The 16,134-nt window shown below is 40.7% G+C and overlaps 1 protein-coding gene across 4 annotated transcripts in view; it reads left to right on the top strand.

The window, feature by feature from the left end:
* The window catches only part of SNX12 (sorting nexin 12), a 78,901-nt gene that overhangs the window by 18,798 nt on the left and 43,969 nt on the right, over positions 1–16,134 (top strand). The window contains exon 5 of one of the 4 annotated variants that reach the window (XM_053579837.1): positions 4,055–4,278. The exons of the other annotated variants lie outside the window; for them this stretch is intronic. Within the exon in view, the coding sequence (XP_053435812.1) occupies positions 4,055–4,120 (66 nt within the window). The 3' untranslated portion in view covers positions 4,121–4,278. Of the gene's footprint in view, positions 1–4,054; positions 4,279–16,134 lie in introns of those variants that run through there. 4 annotated transcript variants of the gene reach the window in all.

Raw genomic sequence — 16,134 nt, 5'->3', positions numbered from 1 at the left:
TGGGTTTGAACCCACTACCTCTGGTATATGGGGCCAGTGCCCTACTCCTTTGAGCCATAGGCGCCGTCCCCTTAGCTGAAAAATTTTAAATGAAATAATTGCCTCATACATATATGGAGTTATTCTTGTTTAAAATATATAAGTGATAACATTTTGATTGTTCTGATTACAAAAGAGCCTGTTTTTAAAAAATGTTTTATTGTGGTGATACAAAGTTCAAAAGTAATGTTGAAAAAATTTATACAAACATATGTGTAAAGTAAAAACTGAAAGATTTTTCCTTTGTCCCTCTCCCTGCTCTCATTTTCCAAGAATAACTTTTAATTTGGTATGTGTCTTCTCAGACCTTTTTCTCTGTGTGTATTAATATACACATACATACATGTATGATACCCATACACTTGTATATATTTTCAAACAAAGTGGAATATTATATGTACTACTTTGCAACTTAATTTTTTCACTATGCAATGTATTATGAACTTCCTTTCACATTAATACATGGAAATTTACCTCACTTAAAAAATGACTGCATAATATTTCATAGTATATGGCTCCGTGCCTGCCGATCAGTGGTTAGGGTGCCAGCCACATACACTGGGGCTGGCGGGTTCGAACCCAGTCCCGGCCTGCTAAAAACAACAATGACAACTACAACAAAAAAATAGCTGGGCGTTGTGGTAGGCGCCTGTAGTCCCAGTTACTTGGGAGGCTGAGGCAAGAGAATCACTTAAGCCCAAGAGTTTGAGGTTGCTGTGAGCTATGACGCCACAGCACTCTACCAAGGGTGACATAGTAAGACTCTGTCTCAAAAAAAAATTTTTTTCATAGTGTGGTTGTATCACAACGTAGTAAGTCACCTATTGATGGAAATTTGTCTCCAATCATTCACTATTATAAATAGTGCTACATATATAACTTTGCTTCTGTGTGTATTTCCGTAGAATAAATTTTCGAGAGAAGGAATTGCTGGATGAAAGGGTGTATGTGTTTTACATTTTGATAGGTATAGCTAAATGCCTTCTTAAACAGTGCAGTTTAGGTTTCCATTGACAAAAAATGACAATTTCTTTTTCCCTACAAAAAGTTTCCTTAACAAAAGTGGTAAAAAATTTAAACAGTTGATAATTATCTAAACCGGGGAAAATCATATTTCATAATTTTAATTTGCATTTAGTTGTAATGATACCACTGTTAGGTTTCTGGTACATTTAGTTATAATGATACCACTGTTAGGTTTTTAAGTTTCCCCACACATTTAGTTTTGGTCATTCTAGAGGCACAATTGCTGCCAATGGAGGATACTTACCACTCCTCACCATAAACAAACCATCACAATTAAAGGTCCTGAATGTTCATATGTTTCTTCCTGCCTGACTTTGGGGGAAAACAAAGCGAAGTGATGAGCCTGGTGACGATGCAACATTCTCTGAGGTGCTCTCTCTCTCTTTTTTTTTTTTTTTTTGACAGAATTTCAAGCTGTCGCCCTGGGTAGAGTGCTGTGGTGTCACAGTTCACAGCAACCTCAAACTCTTGGGCTTAAGTGATTCTCTTGCCTCAGCCTCCCGAGTAGCAGGGACTACAGGCGCCGGCCACAACGCCCGGCTTTTTTTTTTTTTTTTTTTTTTTTGTAGAGACAGAGTCTCACTGTACCGCCCTCGGGTAGAGTGCCGTGGCGTCACACTGCTCACAGCAACCTCTAACTCTTGGGCTTAAGCGATTCTCTTGCCTCAGCCTCCCGAGCAGCTGGGACTACAGGCGCCCGCCACAACGCCTGGCTATTTTTTTGTTGCGGTTTGGCCGGGGCTGGGTTTGAACCCGCCACTCTCGGCATATGGGGCCGGCGCCCTACCCACTGAGCCACAGGCGCCGCCCCGGCTATTTTTGTCGTTGTTGTTGGCAGTTGTCATTGTTATTTTAGCTGGCCAGGGCCGGGTCCGAATCCGCCAATCTCGGTATATGTGGCCAGCGCCCTATCCACTGAGCTACGAGCGCCGCCTGAAGCCCCTCTCTTGACCAGTACTTTTCTGAGATTGGCCCTACTTGAGGTCAAGCCAAGAGCAGCAGGTGTATCTGATATCAGGGCCAACCTCCCTGAGTACTCGGGAAAATATTTTGCCTCTTGGGCCACCATCACTCCAGCGTGTACCTCCTCTTGGGTTATTTCTCCCAGATCCAAACTTTAGATTCCAGACAGAGACCAAACAGGGATGCAGACTAAGATCGACGTGGTGACTGAAACAGGAGGCCGCATTACCAGGTCTCAACTCTTCTGGTTGGCTGTCCATGCGTCAGTCAGAAGAGCAAGCTTTAGTTGGTCTATCGTAATGGGATGCACATACCCTCTCCTGATTGGCTTCTTAGTGCAGGGGAGGGGGTGGGCCATAAGGAGACCCGCTGGTTGGCTGAAACGGAAGACCAATGGGAACGCCGTGGCGGTGCTTTCAAAAGCCTGGCCTGCCCAGCGGTGCCTGGAATAGCTGGTTTCCTGTGAGCTTCTGGCTCGGATCTGGTAATTGCACTCTCCCATAGTTTAGCTACCCTTTACTCTTGGCCATCTTTGCAGTGTCTAAGAGTGTTTCCTGTTGTGCTGTGGCGACTCTGGTTGTAGTGTACTTGTCTGGCCCTCCGGAGGTCCTTCCTTTGGCTGCCGATCTCCCACAAACGCCATCCAGGAGCCCTTCCTCTGATACTGGGCCACTGAGGTTGTAGGTTTGGGCCTTGGGGTGGGGATCGGGGACCAGGGAATGGGGCAAGACTGCAGACATCCGGGCGAGGTTCTCACAGTTTGAGGTTCTCCCGAGCAGCACTGCGGGATTTGCGATAGAAGCAGGAGAGGCTAAGCTCTGCGGCTGTGAATACCTTGTTTATGTTAAGACCTGTGAAGGGAGCAGAAGACGTCTGACCCAGAAAGTTCTGCCATCCGGTTGGCCACCACCATTTCATCCAGCCGCCTCCCCTTTTCCCCGATTTCACCTCTTATGACTCCTTTCTAGACTTACCAGTTCCAGAACCACTGCAGAAAATTTATTAGCCCTCACAGCCTGGGTTCAGAGAGTTTCCTTTCTTCCTCACCATCAGTAAGCTTGACCTTGTTGCTTTTATTTCTTTTTCCTAATTATTTTTTAATTACAGCAGTACACTCTCCTTTAAAAAAAAATCATCAACACATTGCACATAGATGGGGTTAACGTACACTCTATTACTCATAACCCTAGTCCTCTTTACCTCTTCCCCCAAATGACTGCTTGTAACAGTTTGGTGTTACAGAAGTCCTGGTGGACTTCTTTTCTATTTACGGTAGAAAATACGTTATATTGTGTTTTCTTTCTTTCTTTGTGGTTTTTGGCCGGGGCTGGGTTTGAACCCGCCACCTCTGGCATATGGGACCAGCGCCCTACCTCTTTGAGCCACAGGTGCCGCCCTCTTTCTTTCTTTCTTTTTTTTTTTTTTTTTTGAGACAGAGCCTCAAGCTGTCGCCCTGTGTAGAGTGTGGTGACATCGCAGCTCACAGCAACCTCCAACTCCTGGGCTTAAGCTATTCTCTTGCCTTGGCCTCCCAAGTAGCTGGGACTACCGGCGCCTGCCACAACGCCCCGCTATTTTTTGGTTGTAGTTGTCATTGTTGTTTGGCAGACCTGGGCTGGATTTGAACCCACCAGCTGTGGTTTTTGTGGCTGGCGCCTTAGCTGCTTGAGCTACAGGCGCTCAGCCTGTGTTTTTATTTCTATAAAAACTATACCCCATTGTATATGTTTCATTTAGTGTTTTGGAAACATTTTTGTTTTGGTACATCTAGATTTATGTTTTTTTCTTTAAAGTGACATAATATACCATACTATGGCTATAAAGTGGTTTATTTAGCCATTTCGTTATTGATTGACTACTAGATTTTTTTCAATTTTTTGCTTTTACAAGCAGTATTGCTGTGAACATTCCTGAACATGACTTCTCATCAGAGTTTCTCTGGTGCAGTGTTTCTCAAACTTTGGTAATTGCACCCCTTGACATTCCTTTTCCTTTTTCTTCTTTCTTTTTCTCCTTTTAAAAATAGAGACCAGGTTTTGCTCAGGCTGGAGTGCAGTGGAATTATCAGCTCACTGTAACCTTGAATTGCTGAGTTCAAGGGACCTTCCACCTGAGCCTCCCCAGTAGCTGGGATTACAGGCAAGCACCACAGCATCCAGCTCACTCTCCTGAGAGAATTTGTTTATGTGGGTTTATGTCTGTCTTTATTCAATGTATTGGAAATTAAAACTGAGGAAATATTAAAAGCGTATAATCATTAAAAACAACAGTAATAAACCCTTTATGTGTTAATATAAGTGACATTTTCTTCTTTTTTTATTATTAAATCATAGCTGTGTACATTAATGCAATCATGGGGCACCATACACTGGTTTTATACTTTTTTTGCAGTTTTTGTCTGGGGCTGGGTTTGAACCCGCCACCTTTGGCATATGGGGCCAGCGCCCTACCCCTTTGAACCACAGGTACTGCCCTTTTTATTTTTTATAAATAACATTTTTTTTTTTTTTTTAGAGCCAGAGTCTCACTTTATAACCCTTGGTAGAGTGTTGTGGTGTCACAGCTCACAGCAACCTCTAGCTCTTGGGTTTAGGCAATTTTCTTGCCTCAGCCTCGCATGTAGCTGGGACTACAGGCACCCGCCACAACGCTCAGCTATTTTTTGTTGCAGTTTGGCTGGGGTCGGGTTCGAACCCGCCACCCTCAGTATATGGGGCCGGTGCCCTATCCACTAAGCCACAGGTGCCTCCCTCTAAGTAACATTTTAAAATGAAAAATAACTTTTCCAAACCAAAAAATAATAGAGTAAAATTGTATTACATTTTGTATAAGTCTCATTAATGTCTGGCTTAATAGGAGACATCTAGATTTCATATCTGCTTCTGCATTTGATCCATTGTGATAAAATGTTTTGATTGAAGTATATCACACATATTATTGTAGTAAATATATAAATAACACAAAATTTACCATTTTGACCATTTTGAAGAGTACAGTTCAGTGGCATTAAGTACATTTACATTGTTATGCAAACACCACTACCACTATTCATCTCCAGAACTTTTTTCATCTTCCCAAACTGAAACTCAGAACAATAACTTCCCATTGTCCCCTCCTCTCGCCCCTAGCAACCACCATTCTGCTTTTGAATTTGACTTATTATAGGTATCATATATAAGTGAAATTATATAGTATTTGTATTTTTATAACTGGCTTATTTCTTTTTTTTTTTTTTTTTGTAGAGACAGAGTCTCACTTTATGGCCCTTGGTAGAGTGCCGTGGCCTCACACAGCTCACAGCAACCTCCAACTCCTGGGCTTAAGCGATTCTCTTGCCTCAGCCTCCCGAGTAGCTGGGACTACAGGCGCCCGCCACAACGCCTGGCTATTTTTTTTTTTTTTGGTTGCAGTTTGGCTGGGGCCGGGTTTGAACCCGCCACCCTTGGTATATGGGGCTGGCGCCCTATGGACTGAGCCACAGTGGCCGCCCATAACTGGCTTATTTCACTTAGCATAATATAGTGTGTCTTCAAAGTTCATCCACGTTGTAGTATATGTCAGAATTTCCTTCTTTTTAAAGGCTGAATAATATGTAAGTGTATATGTGTGTTTATATACATACCATGTTTGGTTTGTCCATCTGTTGAGGGCATTTGGGTTATTTCCACCTTTTGTATATTGTGAACATTATTTCTATGATCATGGTTGTATAAGTACCTGTTTGAGTCTTTTCTTTCAATTCTTTTGAGTACATACCCAGAAGTGGAATTGCTGAATCATAAGGTAATTCTCATTTCCCTTTTGATGGACATTTATATGCGCACTACTCAAACTCTATTCTATAGATGTCAGCTGTGAACTATTTATCACCCATCCACAAAGATAAGTACAGAAATTGAGGATAAGCAATTTGATGTTACCATCAAAGCACATGATTGCTTTTCTAGGTATCAATATTTTCTTTCTCTACAAAGGTATTAGTCTGTGACAAATTGGAAATTTACCAAAAACAAAACAAACAAACAAAAAAAAAAAACTGGTCTTTTACCGTAGATAGTTTGAGAAATACTGATTAAGAGAGTTTCCAGGGTTTTTTTTCCACATTAACTTTTTATTTTGGAGAATGTTTCTCTAAGGTAGGTATTAAAGAGCAAAATTACTTGACCAAAGTATGTGTATGTTTTACATTTTAATAGTGCAAAATTGCAGGTGGTGCCTGTGGCTCAGTGAGTAGGGCACCGGCCCCATATACTGAGGGTGGCAGGTTCAAACCCGGCCCTGGCCAAACTGCAACAAAAAAATAGCTGGGAGTTGTGGCCGGCGCCTGTAGTCCCAACTACTTGGGAGGCTGAGGTAAGAGAATCGCCTAAGCCCAAGAGCTGGAGGTTGCTGTGAGTTGTGATGTCACAGCACTCTACCGAGGGCAACAGAGTGAGATGCAGTCTCTAAAGAAAAAAAAAAATAATAATAATGCAAAATTGTTCTCCAAAAAAAAGAGAATACTTCTAGCAAGTACCTATACCTATTTCCCTATATCTCTGCCAACATTTATAAATTTTTTAAACTTTTGTTAATCTGTTTGATGTCTTCTCTTTTTTTATAGTTCTTTGATTATTAGTTAATTTAAGCATGCCTTCATGTTTAGTGAATTTTTGCTGTTCTTTTTTGTTAATTGCTTGTTGTATCTTTTGTCCATGTTCCTATTGGGTTATTAGCTTTTTCTTACTGATTTGTAGAAATTCATTGTATTTTTTGGATGTAAATTATCCTTTTACTATCTATGTTGCAAATATTTTCCCTTAATTTGCCTTCTTTTATATTTATTTATGGTCTCATTTTAAAATTTTTTTTAAGTTTTTTGTTTTGTTTTGGTAGAGACAGGGTCTCACTCTGTTGCCCAGGCAGATCTTGAGCTCCTAGCCTCAAATGATTGTCCTATCTTGGCCTCTCAAAGTGCTGGGATTATAGGCATGAACCACTGTACATAGCTTATTTATGGTATCTTTAGAATAGAAACTTTTTTTTTTTGCAAAAATTTATTCATGTACAATAGGCTTTAAGACAACACTTTTTTTTGCCACATTAGGTGGCAAAACATGCTATGGCAGGGAATACAGATGTTTAAATGGGAATCAAGGGTCATCATTGTCTCAGGCATAAGGAACAGCTTACTTTTTTTTTTTTTTGTAGTTTCTGGCCAGTGCTGGGTTTGAACCTGCCACCTCCTACATATGGGGCCGGTGCCCTACTCCCTTGAGCCATAGGTGTTGCCCAGCTTACTTTTTTTTTTCTGAGACAGACTTTCAAGATGTCACCCTGGGTAGAGTGCTTTGGCATCATAGCTCACAGCAACCTCCAACTCAGGTTCAAGCGATCCTCTTGTCTCAGTTTTTCTATTTTTTGTAGAGATGGGTTCTCACTTTTGCTTAGGCTGGTCTCAAACTTGTGAGCTCAAGCAATCTACCTGCCTTGGCCTCCCAGAGTGCTAGGATTACACGTGTGAGCCACCGTGCTTGGCAGCCTTCGCTTTTAGTTCAAGTTTCTTCTGCTCTTCTTTTTGTTTCTGTTTGACCACTTTATCTTCCTCTTCCATCTCCTTGACCTGTTTCTAAGGGTGTTTCAGGGACTTTTTCTTGCCACCTTCAAGGCTGGACATGGCACTGCCGCCCCTTCCTCAGACCCTGCCACTGGAAACTGAAACTTTTTTTTTTTTTTTGAAACAGTCTTTGTTGCCCTAGGTAGAGTGCTGTGCATCATTATAGATCATAGCAACCTCAAACTCTTGGGGTCAAATGATCCTCTTGTGGCATTTTTTTTATTTTTAGTAGAGACCGGGTCTTGCTCTTGTTCAGACTGGTCTCGAACTTCTAAGCTCAAGCAATAAACTTGTCTCTGCCTCCCAAAGCTCAGCCTAGAGTAGAAACATTATTTGTTTATTTATTTTGAGATAGAGTTTTATTATGTCACCCTTGGTAGAGTGCCGTGGTGTCACAGCTCATAGCAACCTCAAAATCTTGGGTTTAAGCGATAGAAACTTTAAATTTATATAGTCAGATATATCCTTTTTCTTTATGGCTTTTGCTTTTTTAGTCTTGTTTAAGATAGCTGTTTCTATTCAATATTTTAAACATATTCACTGATATTTTCTTCTCATATGTTTCTTCTCTCCCCTTTTTATAGCTTTATTGAGGTATAATCAATGTACACTAAGCTGAACATACTTAAGGTATATAATTTGTTGACTTCCTTTTGTGAGACAGAGTCTCACTATGTTGCCCTTGGTAGAGTGCTATGGTGTCACAGCTCACAGTAACCTCTAACTCTTGGGCTTAAGTGATTCTCTTGCCTAGCCTCCCAAGTAGCTGGGACTAAAGGTGCTCACCACAACACCCAGCTATTTTTAGTTGCAGTTGTCATTGTTTTTTTTTTTCTTTTTAGCTGGCCCAGGCTGGGTTTGAACCCACTAGCCTTGGTGTATGTGGCTGGTGCCAAAACCATTGTGCTACAGGTGCCAAGCCAATTTGATGAATTTTTGACATATGTACACACGTGAAGTCACCACAATCAAAATAATGAACATGTCTATCACCTCCAAAAATTACCTGTGTTTCCCTTTGTTCTCATACATTTCTAAGTGTGCATGTGTGTGTGCATGCATGGACATGTACAGGGAATATCCATATTTTCATTTTCTTTGAGGCAGAGTCTCATATTATGTTGCCCTTGGTAGAGTGCCGTGGCATCCCAGCTCACAGCAACTTCAAACTCTTGGGCTTAAGTCATTTTGTTGCCTCAGCCTCCCAAGTAGCTAGGACTATAGGTTCCTGCCACAATGCCCGGTTATTTTTGTTGTTGTTGTTGCAGTTGTCATTGTTGATTTTAGCTGGCACAGGCTGGTTTCAAACCTGCTAGCCTGCGTGTATGTGGCTGGTGCCCTACCCACTGAGCTATGGGCACCGCCCTCCTTTTTTTTTTTTTTTTGAGACAGAGTCTCAAGCTATGGCCCTGGGTAGAATGCTGTGGAGTCATAGCTCACAGCAACTTCAAATTCCTGGGTTCTCTTGCCTGAGCCTCCCAACTAGCTGGGACTACAGGGGCCTGCCACAACACTCAGCTATATTTTTTGGATGCAGTTGTTATTGTTGTTTAGCTGGCCTGGGCCGAGTTGGAACCCGCCAGCCTTGGTGTTTGTGGCTGGTGCCCTACTGACTTGCTACAGACACCACCTATTTTTTAATTAAGGTAAATTTACATAGTAAGATTCACTCTAAGTATACATTTCTGCAAATGTTGATAAATGCATACAATCACCACAATCAAGATGTAGAATAGGTGGCGCCCAAAGCTCAGTCGGTAGGACCCAACCACATACACCGAGGTTGGCGGGTTCCAACTTGGCCTAGGCCAGCTAAACAACAATGACAACTGCATCCAAAAAATATATCTGAGTGTTGTGGCGGGCGCCTGTAGTCCCAGCTAGTTGGGAGGCTGAGGCAAGAGAATCGCTTAAGCCCAGGAGTTTGAAGTTGTTGTGAACTGTGAGACCACGGCACTCTACCGAGGGTGACATAGTGAGACTTTGTCTCAAAAAGAAAGAGAGAGGCTCGGCGGTGCCTGTGGCTCAAGCGGCTGAGATGCCAGCCACATACACCTGAGCTGGCCTGCCAAACAACAATGATGGCTGTAACCAAAAAATAGCCAGGCGTTGTGGCTGGCGCCTGTAGTCCCAGCTACTTGGGAGGCGGAGGGAGGAGACTCGCTTGAGCCCAGGAGTTGGAGGTTGCTGTGAGTTGTGATGCCATAGCACTCTACCCAGGGCAGCAGCTGGAGGCTCTGTCTCAAAAAAAAAAAAAAAAAAAGAGAGAGAGAATAAAAAGATACAGAATAAAGGCTGGGCGCAGTGGATCACGCCTGTAATCCTATCACTCTGGGAGGCCGAGGCGGGTGGATTGCCTGAGCTCACGAGTCCGAGACCAGCCTGAGCCAGAGTGACATCTGGTCTCTAAAAATAGTCGGATGTTGTGGGTGGGTGTCTATAGTCCTAGCTATCTGGGAGGCTGAGGCAAGAGAATCACTTGAACTCAAGAATTTGAGGTTGCTGTGAGCTGTGGTGCCACAGTATTCTTTTTTTTTTTTTGTGGTTTTTGGCCGGGGCTGGGTTTGAACCCACCACCTCTGGCATATGGGACTGGCACCCTACTCCTTGAGCCACAGGCGCCACCCCGGTGCCACAGTATTCTACCAAGGGCAACAAAGTGAGACTCTGCCTCAGAAAAAAAAAAAAAAAGATAAAGACTAGTTCCATCACCTCAAAAAATCCCCAGTTCCCCTTAATAGTCCTCTCCTCCCCACTACTTCCCAGTAATCACTACTTTTCTCAGTATAGTTTTTCTTTTTTCTTTTTTTTTTCCTTTGAGACAAAGTCTTGCTCTATCACCTAGTTTGGAGTGCAGTGTTGTCAACATAGCTTGCTGCAACTTTGAACTCCTGGACTCAAGCAATTTTCCCACCTTCTCCTCCCAAGGGTAGGATTACAGGCATGAGCCACCATACCGGCTAGTTTTGCCTTTTCAAATTACTCATCTAAATGAAATCATATAGTACATAACCTTTTAGGACTGGCTTCTTTCAATCAGCATGATGCCTTTAAAAGCTATCCATATTGTTGTATTTATCAGTTGTTTGTTCCTTTTTATTGCTGAGTACTGTTCCATTGTATGGATGTACCATGGTTTGTTTTTCTATTCCCCAATTGAAGGTCATTTGGGTTGTTTACAGTTTTTGGTGATTATAAATACAGTCACTATAAATATCAGCAAATTTTTGTGTGAATATAAGTTTTCATTTCACTTGGGCAAATGCCCAGGAGTGAGATTGCTGGGTTGTATTGTCAACGTATGTCTAACTTTGTAAGAAACTTCCAACTGTTTTCCAAAGTGGATGTATGGTTTTGCATTCCCACCAGCAATGTATGAGAGTTCCATTCATTTCCAATTTCCTAGCTCCCTAGCACGTGGTAGTGCCAATTTTTCTCTTTAAATTTTAGGTGTTTAATAGTATCCCTTTGTGGTTGCAATTGCATTTTCCTAAGACTAATGTGCTTATTTGCCATCTGTATGTCTGCTTTAGCATAGTATCTCTTTAAATCTTTTGACCACTTAAAAAAATTGGGTTATTTATTTTCTTGAGTTTAAAGAGTTCTTACATATTGTCAATACAAATCCTTTTTATCAGATATGTGATTTATAAATATTTCCTGCCAGTCGCTAGTTTGTCTTTTCACTGTCTTACCAGTATCTTTTGAAGCACAAAAATTCATAATTTCCATGAAGTTCAACTCAACAGTTTTTTTTTCATTTATGGCTCATGCTTTTTAGTTTTGTATCTAAGAAATCTTTATCAGGGCAGCACCTGTGGCTCAAAGGAGTAGGGCACTGGCCCCATATGCCAGAGGTGGGGGGTTCAAACCCAGCCCCAGCCAAAAACTGCAAAAATAAATAAAAAAAATAAAAATACATTAAAAAAAAAAGAAATCTTTATCTACCACAAAGTTGTTTCTAAATTTAATTTTTAGGTTTTATTCTTTAAGCTGTCTATAGAAAATTTATTTTTGTGAATGGTATATCATTATAACTTATTGTTTTCCAAATACATAGCTAATTATCCCAACATTATTTCTGTCTCTGATGATTTGAAATGCCACCTTTATTATATGCCAGATTTCCTTATGCACATAAGTTTGTTTCTGCACCATCTATTTTTTTTCACTGATGTTTGTTATTTATAAACATTTCTTGGCTGACTAGCTCATTTTTCCTCTCATGAGAATTTTTAGAATCATCCAATAAATTCCCCCCAAAAATCTTGCTGAGATTTTAATTGAGATTATATTGAATTTTCAGCCTAACTTGGGGAACATGGGTATCTTTACAATATTGAGTCTTCCCAGCCAGGAACATGGTATATTCATTTATTTAGGTCTTTATTAATAGTATCTCTCTCTTATTATTTAGGCCTCTTTTGTGTTTTACATTATTTTGTAACCCTGTATTTACTTCTCTCTCTTTCTCATCTGTAAACTTTTTGAGTTTAGGGACTTTCTTGTTTCATCTCTGTATTTATACTGCCTTGACATATAATAGGTTGCACAGTAAATGTTGAACAAACTACACTACTTTAATTGTTCCAGAATTTGATTAAAAACTGTATACTTTTCATCGTGAGTACATGGTTGTTGTTGTTGTTGGGGTCACTGTAGAGTTTTTGAATCCCAATTTTGAAATAATAAAAAACCCATACACTTCTCCCCCTAGAAAAATTGCCACTATACATAGAATTTTGTATAACGTTTCATACCTGGGTACTACTCCCTGATACCCATCCATAAACCTACTAAAAATGAAAAACTGAGGCAAGAGGATTGTTTGAGCCCCAAATTTCAAGGTTGCTATAAGCTTTGATGCCATAGCACTCTACCTTGGGTGACAGAGTAAAACTCTGTTTCAAAAAAAAAAAAAAATATATATATATATATATAAATACCCCTAATCAGTAGTGTTACATCTTATAACCATGGTCATATAAATTACTGTGGAATTTAGGGAAGAATTTTATAATTCAACCACAGGCTATCAGGGAAGGCTGCAGAGACAAGATCGTTTTTAGCCTAAGATTTAAAGAATGAGTAGGCATTTCTTGGATTTTCGGGGATGGGGGAGGCATTTTAGGTGAAAGTGTCCAGTTAACTGGAAAACCAGTTTATCCTGAAAGCCTTTTGATCATTTGCTGTTTTGTTTTCTTTTTCTTGAATCCCTTTGGCTTCTTCCTGCCCTTCTATACCTTCCCTTACTCCCAATCACCAACTCACTATTGCCTCTCTTGCCAATTATTTGTACCATGTATTCTGGAAAACAGTTTCTATTGCAGATGAACTCTACTGTGCCCTGAATTTCATTCCCAAATTATCTCTCCACTTGCTTACTTTAACTCACTATGTCACCCTCAGTAGAGTACTGTGGTGTCACAGCTCACAGCAACTTCAACTCCCAGCTACTTGGGAGGCTTCTCTCTAGGAGTATGCTTCTTTATTGATATGGCTCTTGTGGGTTTTTTTGGTTTTGTTTTGTTGGAGACAGTCTCACTCTGTTGCCCTCAAACTCCTGGATTCAAGCGATCCTCTTGGCTCAGCCTTCTAAGTAGCTAGGACTATAGGCATAAGCCATAAGCTTACAGGTGGCCATAGCCACCATAATACAGCCTGGGTAGTTTTTTTTCTATTTTTAGTAGAGATGGGGTCTTACTCTTGCTCAGGCTGGTCTTGAACTCCTCAAGTAATCCACCCATCTCTGCCTCCCAGAGTGCTAGGATTACAGGCGTGAGCCACCACGCCTGGCCCTAAAAATTTTCTTAATGACATAGATCTATAAACTAGAGAACATAAGTCCCTGTAATCTTATCACTCTGAGGTAACTACTGTTAAGAATTTAGTTAAGGCTCCGCACCTGTAGCTCAGCGGCTAGGGCACCAGCCACATACAACAGAGCTGGCCCAGGCCTGCCAAACAACAATGACAACTACAACAAAAATATAGCCGGGCGTTGTGGCGGGTGCTTATAGTCCCAGCTATTTGGGAGGCTGAGGCAAGAGAATTGCTTAAGCCCAAGGGTTTGAGTTTGCTGTGAGCTGTGATGCCATAATACTCTACGGAAGGCGACATGGTGAGACTCTGTCTCAAAAAAGAAAAGAAAAAAAATTAGCTAAGAATAGTGGTACATTTCTGTAGTCCTAGCTACTTGGGAGGCTGAGCCAGGAGGATCGCTTCACCCCAGGGGTTGGATGTTGCAGTGATCTGTCATCACACCACTGTACTCCAGTCTGTGCTTACTTAATTCGTTTTCTTTCTTTTTCTTTTTTCTTTTTTTTTTTTGAGACAGTCTCACTTTGTTGCCCTTGGTAGAGTGCCATGGTACCTGTAGCTCATAGTAGCCTCAAACTCTTGGGCTCAAGTAATCCTCTTACCTCAGTCCCCTGAGTAGCTGGGACTACAGGCATCAGGCTAGTTTTGAGAGATGGGGTTTCTGTCTTGCTCAAGCTGGTCTTAAACTCCTGAGCTCAAGTAATACACCCACCTCAGCCTCCCAGAGTGCTAGGATTATAGGGATGAGCCACCGTGCCCATCCCTATCTGTTTTATTGACATTTCGTTGATTACTGGTAAGGTTAAACATTTCATATACTGTGTTTTTGACTACTTGTATATATTATAATTTTTGTTGAATTGTCAGTTCTTGTCCCTTTCCCATTTTTCTATTGTGGTATTTATATTTTTAATGTTAATATGTAATGATTTGTAAAAGCTTTTTGCATTCAGGCATATGTGTGTGTGTAACTAGAAAAATAGGTAGTATTGCAGGGAAGTGATTGAGGCTGAGAAAAGCTAAATGACTTGGACCAAGGTCACGGAAATAATAAAAAAGCAAAGATTTGAATCCTGGTCTGTATGACACAAAATGCCATGTTCTTTCTGTTACAGAAAGCCTATTTTTAGTCTTTTAATAACTTTTCCAAGTCTTTAAAAAATTATTTAGATTCTATCTCCTATGTTAAAAGCCTTAGTTTCAGAATTTGGTTCCTGCTGACAGTCTTGTTAGAATTTTAGAGAAAATTTAGTATAGTTATCCCTTTTTTATTTTATCATTCAAAGATTTTCTTTAGATATTACTTTGAAAAAAATCAAACTTAAGGAAAAGTTATAGGAATAATACAAAGAATTTCCATATACCGTTTACCCAGATTCATAAATTTTTAATCTGTTGGCCACATTTGCTTTATCCTTCTATCTCTATTTTGTTTTCTGAATCACCTGAGAATAACTTGCAAACATAAGGCCCCTATACTCCTAAATATATCAACATATCTTTTTTTAATTTTTTTTCAGCATATCTTTTTTAAGAACAAGGACATTCTATTACAAAACCACAGTATAGTGATCAAAATCAGGAAAATTAACATTGATATAATACTATTCTCCTTAATCAGATTTTACTACTTGTCCCAGTAATGTCCCCATAGCAATTTTTTCCTAGTCCAGAATACAATCCAGGATTATACATTGAATTCAGTTATCATGTCACTCTGGTCTCCTTTATTTTTATTTATTTATTTATTTTTCGAGACAGAGTCTCACTTTGTCGCCCTTGGTAGAGTGCGGTGGCGTCGTACCTCACAGCAACCTTAAGCTCCTGGGCTCAAGGGATTCTCTTGCCTCAGCCTCCTAAATAGCTGGGACTATAGGCACCCGCCACAACACACAACTATTTTTAGAGATGGGGTCTTGCTGTGCCTCAGGCTGGTTTGGAACTGGTAAACTTAGGCAATCCACCTGCCTCAGCTTCCCATAGTGTGTGAGCACAGCACCCAGCCCACTCTGGTCTCCTTTAATCTGAAATAGTTTCTCAGCCTTTCTTTGTCTTTCATGATGTTGACACTTTTGAAAAATATGGGCTAGTTATTTTGTAGACTGTCCCTTAGTTTGCATTTTTCTGATGTTTCCTCATGATTAGACTCAGGTTATACTTTTTTTGTAGGACTGTCACAGTAGTAATGTATTTTCAGTGTGTTGCAGCAGGAGGTACATGATGTCAGTTTGCCCCCCCCCCATTAGTGATGTTAACTTTGACTGTTTGGTTAATGTAAGGTCTACTTTTACCCTTGTAATGAATACATAATTTAGCCGTGATTTGTGGTTCACACCTGTAATCCTAGCACTTTGGGAGGCTGAGGGCGGTGTATTGCTTGAGCTCAGGAGTTCAAGACCAGCCTGAGCAAGAGTGAGACCCTGTCTCTACTAAAAATAGAAAAAAAAAAAAAAAAAAAACTAGCTGGGCATTATGGTGAGCACCTGTAGTCCCAGCTACTTGGGAGGCTGAGGCAAAAGGATCACTTGAGCCCAAGAGTTTGAGGATGCTGTGAGCTATGACACCATGGCTCTCTACCCAGGGTGACTGAGTGAGACTCTGTTTCAAAAAAAAAAAAAAAGAAAGAAAGTAAGAAAGAAATACAAGAATTAAAAAATAGGCCAGGCGCAGTGGCTCATGCCTGTAATCCT

Source organism: Nycticebus coucang, chromosome X, assembly GCF_027406575.1.
Source record: "Nycticebus coucang isolate mNycCou1 chromosome X, mNycCou1.pri, whole genome shotgun sequence".
NCBI classification, from domain to species: domain Eukaryota; kingdom Metazoa; phylum Chordata; class Mammalia; order Primates; family Lorisidae; genus Nycticebus; species Nycticebus coucang.
Note: the sequence above shows the minus strand (reverse complement) of the source record. Positions and strands in the feature narration are given on the sequence as shown.